Here is a 9,127-nt window from a genome sequence, read left to right as displayed (position 1 = left end):
CCCATGATGAATAACAGGTTCTGCTACTGCATATTGGAAAAGGTTGTGAAAAGATTGCGTACTGTTCACAAAGTGAATGCATTAGTGTACAGGATCTTGTTCAGATTGGATGTTTGCTTAAATTATTGCCTGGCTGTTTAACCCCATAAGGCTATATTCAGGCCAGAGTGGGTAATTCCAAATTTGGTTACCATGTGTCATTTTGCAGTTACCAGGGTTACCTTTCAGACGAGACCAGGATTAGTCAAAAGGGTTCGAGAATAGTAATAATTAAATTCAGGTATATCATTTTCAAGCAGGTTTTAAGTAAAGGGGGCTATACTTAAGTGGTTAGAAAAACAGTGTCATGTGGATGTATTTCACCTGAATACAGTTTTGCTGTATTTTCAATAGAAAATAATTGTAGATCACAGACAGAGAATAATTAAATGAGCTATTAAGGCCTTTTATGTAATGTGGGCGTCGTACTGGATGATGGCGGTGAAGAAGGTGCTGAACCGAAAGGTCAAGCTCTTGGTTTACCAGTCGATTTTCATCCCTACCCTCAGCTTCGGTCATGAGTAGTGTTTGAAAGAGGGAGATTGTGAATGCAAGTGACTGAAATGGGGTTCCTACACAGGGCTTACACCTCCTGATCAGGTGAGGAGCTCAGCCATCTAAGAGGACCTCAAAGTAGAGCCACTGCTCCTCCACATTGAGAGTCCCCCTGGGCAACTTCCACCTGGGAGGAGACCAGGGGCAGACCCAGGACATGTTGGTTTATATCTCCTATCTGGCCTGGGATCAACTTGAGTTGGAGAAATTTGCTGGGGTGAGGGATGTTAATTAGTGGTTAAAAATGGATGGACGGATGGATGTATTTACTTTATTTGCAGCTCAGAGACGGCCACTGGGTCAGTAAGTACCCAAACCCTTTGGAGAAATACCTTATGGGGTGCTCAAGAAGGCAGGAGGATGAGCAGCCCAGCCAGACAGGCACACAGGCAACGGTCCGAGAAAGTGGAATATCGACTACGAGTGCAGTATGTGTATGTGACAAAGTCTGCAAAAACCCGCCTGGTCTGAAGATCCATCAGACCAAGATGAAATGCTTGAGGGGGAAGCGGTGGTACAGTGCACAGGAAGAGCACCTGGTGAGATGCAGGAGGAGCTGTGCCAAGAGCCGCCCCACAGTACCCAGAACCTCCAAGTGCCATGGGCTCTTCACCCAAGCCACAGCAAGGGGTGATGTAGCCAGTGGCTCTGTCATTTGTTGTGACAGCTCCAGACTGTCAACGATCATCATTAGTATCGCTGCCAAAAGGTTTGGCATCAATAAGTGCCACAGTTCTTTTACATTATTTTTCGATGTCATATCAATTTTTCATCTTAAACCACCACAATGGGCACATTTCTATGCTCTATAATGGAAAAAAAACATTTTATTCATTTTCGGAGTGATTTTGGATAGGTTTTTGGACCCCTCGATATCTTAATCAATGACTTGTCAGGGTACTAGAAAAGAATTGAATACATGAAAATTAGTCGTGAGACCAGGGTGGAACGAAAGTAAAAGAATGGAAAATTATGGAATGCAATATTACAAAGGAAAAGAATGGAGATAAGGAACAATACACTTGAGAGCACAGACAAAGAAATACAGAAAAATATTATATGTAAAAAACATTAATACAAGTGTCGATTTATTGTTGCCGATATAGGGGTAGCTCACAGTTATTGATTAACAGGAGGACTGAGCTCTAATCTAAAAAGCGTGACATTGACAGGTTCACTCAGTCTGTGATTGGCTACTTTAGGGTCGGAGTGATGTATATAAGCTGCACTGATATGACAGTCCATCATTCCACAGGATCACCAAGTAACCATGAGGTCTCTGGTCTTTATTCTGCTTCTGGGAGCCGCTGGTGCGTATGGACTCCACATTTTCACATGAGTACAGAGTTTCAGTTTTACGTTTTATATACTCTATCTGTTTTAATAATTTTGATTTTTTCTTATTTCTCTCTCTGCAGTGGCTGAGGATGATGATAAGATTGTTGGAGGGTACGAGTGTGAGCCCCACTCCAAGCCCTGGCAGGTGTCTCTGAACTCTGGGTACCACTTCTGCGGTGGCTCCCTGGTCAACGAGAACTGGGTGGTGTCCGCTGCTCACTGCTACAAATCGTGAGTGATGCCAACAAACAAGATTATGGGCTAACAGCCTTCCAGAGGAACATACTGTATCGTGACATTAATTATTGTAAATCTGTTTATTATATGAGCCAGAAAATGTGAATTTGTTGAAATTAAGCAGAAACCTTATTTGGTCAGTAACAAAGCATCAGTAACAAATATTGCACAGAAACAGCATCGGCCAGATGCTCAATTATTGCATGGTGATGCGCCTCTCTCTCCTCCAGCCGTGTTGAGGTGCGTCTGGGCGAGCACAACATCAGGAAGACCGAGGGCAATGAGCAGTTCATCCGCTCCTCCCGCGTGATCCGCCACCCCAGCTACGACTCCTGGAACATCAACAACGACATCATGCTGATCAAGCTCAGCGAGCCCGCCACCTTCAGCAGCGCCGTGCAGCCTGTGGCCCTGCCCACCAGCTGTGCCTCTGCTGGCACCATGTGCACCGTCTCTGGCTGGGGCGACACCATGACCTCCAGTGAGTTCAACTGCCCTGCTGGCCAGTTTCAGTGGAACACAATTATATCATAACAGTGGTAAAGACTGATCCCTCCCTTTCTCTCTCTCCTTGTAGACGATGGCACCAGACTGCAGTGCCTGGAGATCCCCATCCTGTCGGACGACGATTGTAAAAGCTCTTACCCTGGGATGATCACCCCCGCCATGTTCTGCGCTGGCTACCTGCAGGGAGGCAAGGACTCCTGCCAGGTAATGAGCAGTTCTGTCCAGTACTAATCCCCACTAATCAGCACCAATTCAAACATCACTAACCAGTGTACCAGTGCATTAAGCCTCTGTGTGTCTCTGTAACAGGGTGACTCTGGCGGCCCTGTTGTGTGTAACGGCGAGCTCCAGGGTGTTGTGTCCTGGGGATACGGCTGTGCTGAGAGGGATCACCCCGGTGTCTACGCCAGGGTACGTATATATGTCTGTGTGTGTGTGTACCATGACTTTATATATTCAATCCTTAATGATTGAATATTCATTATTTATTAATTATGTACTCATATTTCTCTCCAGGTCTGCCTCTTCAATGACTGGCTTACTTCCACCATGGCCAAATACTAACTCAAGATGAAGAACTAACACACTCCTAACCCCTACTGTGAACCTCTGTGCCTTGCAATGCTATGACTCTGTCAGAAGCCTGTTTGCCTCAATAATAAAGCTTCACAATCAGCTGTATATTTATTTGTGCCTTTGTGTTTCTTCAGTTAACAACTTGCTCTCATTGCTATTTATGATGAATCACTTATTAAAAATAATATTAACAAGTTTCTTAATCTGGCTAGAGCACAACAAAACTGTAAAAAAATATATATAGACATATATATAGACAGGGTCCAATCACACCCAGCCAATGTTACAACACTTTGCAAGTGGTCAATCAGTGCCCAAATCACTCAGTGGCCATAGGGAGCTGTTCTGTATTACTGTGATCACAAGCGCCTGAAGGGGCCGACGGCAGCATTCACCTCAAAAAACACTGGTTTGAGGCCCTTGTCCAAACCCCTACCCCCACCCCCACCCTTTCGAGCCCATGGGGGAGGCCCAATTGAAAGGGTTGTCTGTTAAGACTGCAGTTCTTGGCCACTGCATCAGCAAAACGCACCGCACTGCTTCACGCCCTGTCAGATAGGCCCAGGTGTATGCATTGGATCCCTGGTGGCTCACACAGGCTTCACACTGAGCCCAAGGCCATCCTTTCTTCCCAAACATTCGTCTTCTTTCCACATGAATCGGAGCATTGAGGTTTCACTCCCCAAGATCCGGATGGAGTAGGGGGTTGAAATGCTTAACCGGGTTGCCATTCCATTGGTCTGACAAAATTTTGACATGTGTCAGGATCCAGGGTTCACACAGGCCACTGTTAAATACAGATTTTTTAATTGTTAGACAGCAACGCACCCCACCCCATGGCTCCGTACTATACCCACCTGCCCTCAGAAAAAAAAGGTATAAATATATCAATAAAATCTACCAAAACAAATAAAGGGCTCAAATATTTTATTATTCAATATGCTTATAAATAGGGAGCCAACCTGCTTTTGAACAATAAATAGCATGTGAAATTATGGAATGCGTTTGACTTGTGGATGGGGGTTGGGTATTTGGAGCAGGAGCACAGCAGGAGCACAGCAGGAGCACAGCAGGAGCTGTGGTCAGAGGGTCATCGGTGCCTGTCGGGGCGGCAACCCAAGAACCCGCTGGTGGACACCAGCGGTGAGGGAGGCCGTCAAGCTGAAGAAGGAGGCCTTTCGGGCTTGGCTGGCCCGGGGGTCCCCTGAAGCAGCAGACAGGTACCGGGTGGCCAGAAGGGCTGCAGCTTCGGCAGTCACTGAAGCAAAAACCCGGGTATGGGAGGAGTTCGGGGAGGCTATGGAGAAGGACTTTCGGTTGGCCTCGAGGAAGTTCTGGCAAACCATCCGACAACTCAGAAAGGGAAAGCAGGGCTTGTCTCAGGCTGTTTTCAGCAGGGGAGGAGAACTGCTGACCCGGACTGGGGATATTGTCGGACGGTGGAAAGAGCACTTCGAGGAGCTCCTGAACCCGAACAACACGTCCTCTGTGGAAGAGGCAGAGCCTGAAGACTCGGGGGAATCTGCACCTATATCCCTGGCGGAAGTTGCTGAGGTAGTCAAAAAGCTCCTCAGTGGCAAGTCGCCGGGTGTAGATGAGATTCGCCCTGAGATGCTGAAGGCTCTGGACATTGTTGGGCTGTCTTGGCTGACACGCCTCTTCAGTGTCGCGTGGAGATCGGGGACAGTACCTGTAGAGTGGCAGACCGGGGTGGTGGTCCCCATTTTCAAGAAGGGGGATCGGAGGGTGTGCTCCAATTACCGGGGTATCACACTCCTCAGCCTCCCTGGGAAAGCTTACTCTAGGGTACTGGAAAGGAGGCTCCGACCGACGGTCGAACCTCGGATTCAGGAGGAGCAATGTGGCTTCCGTCCTGGCCGTGGAACAGTGGACCAGCTTTTTACCTTGGCAGGGTTGCTGGCGGGGTCATGGGAGTTTGCCCATCCAGTCCACATGTGCTTTGTGGACTTGGAGAAGGCTTTCGACCGTGTCCCCCGGGGAACCCTGTGGGGTGTACTGCGGGAGTATGGGGTACCGGGGCCGTTGTTACGAGCCATCAGGTCCCTGTATAACCAAAGTGAGAGCTGTGTCCGCATTCTCGGCACAAAGTCAAGCACGTTTCCGGTGGGTGTTGGACTCCGCCAAGGTTGCCCCTTGTCACCGGTCCTGTTTGTGGTATTCATGGACAGGATCTCAAGGCGCAGCCGAGGTCAGGAGAGTGTCCGGTTTGGTGACCTCAGAATCGCATCTCTGCTTTTTGCGGATGATGTGGTTCTGCTGGCTTCATCGGACCGTGACCTTCAGCACGCACTGGAGCGGTTTGCAGCCGAGTGTGAAGCGGCCGGGATGAGAGTCAGCACCTCCAAGTCCGAGGCCATGGTTCTCTGCCGGAAAACGGTGGATTGCTCCCTCCGGGTTGGGAACGAGTCTTTGCCCCAAGTGAAGGAGTTCAAGTATCTCGGGGTCTTGGTCACGAGCTTTGGGTAGTGACCGAAAGAACGAGATCGCGTATACAAGCGGCCGAAATGAGCTTCCTCCGTAGGGTGGCCGGGCTCAGCCTTAGAGATAGGGTGAGGAGCTCGGACATCCGGAGGGAGCTCGGAGTAGAGCCGCTGCTCCTTCGCGTCGAAAGGAGCCAATTGAGGTGGTTCGGGCATCTCATCAGGATGCCTCCCGGGCGCCTCCCTTTGGAGGTTTTCCGGGCTCGTCCAACTGGGCGGAGACCCCGAGGGAGACCCAGAGCCCGCTGGAGAGATTATATATCTCTCCTGGCCAGGGAACGCCTCGGGATCCCCCAGGAGGAGCTAGAATGCGTTGCTGGGGAGAGGGACGCCTGGAATACCCGGCTTTGCCTACTGCCCCCGCGACCCGACTCCGGATAAGCGGGTGACGATGGATGGATGGATGGATGGTTGGGTATTTGATGAAAACTTCATTCAATGGACCTCAATGTTATTGTGATTATTGTACTTATTGTTTATGATCATGTTGGGCCTGATACTGTCTGAGGATAGCTGCAAGTAGAGGGAGTTTGGGACAGATAGGTGGGGGACAGGAGGGTTGGAAGTGCAAACGCTTTTTTCCAGGATAGTTTAGTAAGCGAAATGCCCTAGCATTAGTAAATTAGTAAATGACATGCACGAGAAACGTAAGGTAACATGAACACATAATTAGTTTGTTAGTTCTACCCAATCCTGATCTAGCGTTAGTAGTTTTAGTAAATAGACAAATGGAAAGAATTAGGGTGTGAATGACAGAAAGAGAGAGAGAGAGAAAAGGCGGAACGCAAGGTTTGCGGAAAGACATGTAAAAGTGTTTGTTTAAACAGTAACCAGTCTTCGGAACAATACACATAAATCAAAACATAACACAAAACGAAACTAAGACGATAACCACTCAACAAAACAAGGTAATATAATCGTAACGAAACATAACTAGACATGACGAGAAAATAAATCGTAACAAGAAATAAACTAAACAACATGACGAACCTAGACTAACATAATACATGATAAGACAATACGTGACTAAGACAAAATGAATAAACATAAAACATGGCAAAACAGACCTGAAACGTGACAGTTATGTAATGTAGCATTTTTTTTCACTAGACTAGCTCGGGTGGCTAATCCCAAATTCCACCCCTCAGTATATGGATAGAAACGGTGATGTATGGACATTGAACACCAATAGACTTGAAATGTTCAATGCTTTAGCTTTTTAATTACATTTTCAAAAAGTAAGTGTCACCCTGTCATCACATGGATGCATTTTGGCTTAACACTGTTAGGAAAAAATGAACTTTTAATGTTTGTCAGATGATTTCAAACTTAACCTTTGCTCTTAACAGACATCATATACATATTTTTACAGATAGGCAAGATCTTTTTATTATCATTTTGATGATAATTACAGCCTTGCATAGTTGCATATGCTTTTAAATTACCAACATGACTGTCACAGACCATATATCAGAGGTTACTGTAATATTAAAAGCTTTTCCTGTCAAACGATGCATCTTTTCTCATGTATGTTTTTCTGTCTATATGAATTGTATTTATCCCTTATTCATAAGGAAAGATTCCTTGGTTCACGTATTATTAATAAACCTTATGGAAAAATGACCAATTCTACAGTTACATAAGGGGTTTCGGGTATTCTAATATTAGGGTTACGTATATGGTTGTTCATTAACAAGAGATATGGGCACAAATTCAACAGCTGTGACATCGACAGGTTCTCTCAGTTTGTGATTGGCTCCTTTAGTGTCTGAGGGATGTATATATACTGCACTGGCATGCCAGTTCATCATTCAACAGGATCACCAAATAACCATGAGGTCTCTGGTCTTTATTCTGCTTCTGGGAGCCGCTGGTGAGTATCTACTTCATATTTTCATGAGTTGAAGTTTAAATGTTTGTTTGAATAATTTAGATATACGGTATATGATTCAGGATCAACAATGAATCTATCTCTCTGCAGTGGCTGAGGATGATGATAAGATTGTTGGAGGGTACGAGTGTGAGCCCCACTCCAAGCCCTGGCAGGTGTCTCTGAACTCTGGGTACCACTTCTGCGGTGGCTCCCTGGTCAACGAGAACTGGGTGGTGTCCGCTGCTCACTGCTACAAATCGTGAGTGATGCCAATAAACAAGATTACAGGAAAGCACTTTGGTCACAGTGGGACGTAAATAAAGGTTAATAAATGAAATAGAATGTTCCAGAATATCAGGTAGTCTCATCAAGATTACATAAAGTAGGCCTGCACACACCCAATGCTGTGCATTATTCTAAATGGCTGCATGGTCATACACCTCTGTCTCTCTCCCTCGCTCTCCTCCAGACGTGTTGAGGTGCGTCTGGGCGAGCACAACATCAAGAGGACCGAGGGCAATGAGCAGTTCATCCGCTCCTCCCGCGTGATCCGCCACCCCAGCTACAACTCCTGGACCATGAGCAACGACATCATGCTGATCAAGCTCAGTGTGCCCGCCACCTTCAGCAACGCCGTGCAGCCTGTGGCCCTGCCCACCAGCTGTGCCTCTGCTAGCACCACGTGCACCGTCTCTGGCTGGGGCGACACCATGAGCTCCAGTGAGTGTCACCGAGGGGTCAATGGTCAACTGCCCTGCTGGCCAGTTTCAGTGGAACACAATTATATCATAACAGTGGTAAAGACTGATTGTTTATTCTCTCCGTCTATCTTCCTGCTCTCTCCTCTCTCCACTCCCTCCCTCCCTTTCTCTCCCTCCCTGCAGACGATGGCACCAGACTGCAGTGCCTGGAGATCCCCATCCTGTCGGACGACGATTGTGAAAGCTCTTACCCTGGGATGATCAACTCCTCCATGTTCTGCGCTGGCTACCTGCAGGGAGGCAAGGACTCCTGCCAGGTAATGGGCAACTCTGTCCAGTACTAATCCCCACAACCAGCACCAATTCCAACGTCACCAACCAGTGTACCAGTGCATTAAGCCTCTGTGTTTCTCTGTAACAGGGTGACTCTGGCGGCCCTGTTGTGTGTAACGGCGAGCTCCAGGGTGTTGTGTCCTGGGGATACGGCTGTGCTGAGAGGAATCACCCCGGTGTCTATGCCAAGGTACGTCAATACCTGTGTGTGTGTGTGTGTGTGTGTGTGTGTCTGTCTGTCTGTCTGTCTGTCTGTCTGTGGGGGTACATTGAACAGATAATGGACTGCACACTTTTGTGGTTTTATAGTTAACCCTTAATGATGTAGCACATTTTCATAGTTTAATAATACTGACTAATTTATGAATTATGTACTCACATTTCTCCTCAGGTCTGCATCTTCAATGACTGGCTGACCTCTACCATGGACAGCTACTAAATCCAGCTGAAGAACTAATGCACTCCCA

The 9,127-nt window shown here is 47.3% G+C and overlaps 1 protein-coding gene across 1 annotated transcript; it reads left to right on the top strand.

The window, feature by feature from the left end:
• Window positions 1–1,763: 1,763 nt before the first annotated feature.
• On the top strand, window positions 1,764–9,115 carry LOC133137675 (serine protease 53-like). Its single transcript, XM_061256013.1, has 12 exons — window positions 1,764–1,904; window positions 2,013–2,163; window positions 2,400–2,650; window positions 2,747–2,880; window positions 2,986–3,087; window positions 3,193–3,228; window positions 7,527–7,626; window positions 7,735–7,885; window positions 8,096–8,346; window positions 8,511–8,644; window positions 8,749–8,850; window positions 9,052–9,115. Exons 1-12 carry the CDS (start codon window positions 1,865–1,867, stop codon window positions 9,097–9,099), a joined length of 1,500 nt encoding a protein of 499 aa, XP_061111997.1. The 5' UTR covers window positions 1,764–1,864; the 3' UTR covers window positions 9,100–9,115.
• The last annotated feature ends 12 nt before the right edge of the window (window positions 9,116–9,127 follow it).

Source organism: Conger conger, chromosome 9, assembly GCF_963514075.1.
Source record: "Conger conger chromosome 9, fConCon1.1, whole genome shotgun sequence".
Lineage (NCBI taxonomy): Eukaryota > Metazoa > Chordata > Actinopteri > Anguilliformes > Congridae > Conger > Conger conger.
The sequence above is the reverse complement of the archived record's forward strand: the minus strand, read 5'-3'. Positions and strand labels throughout refer to the sequence as shown.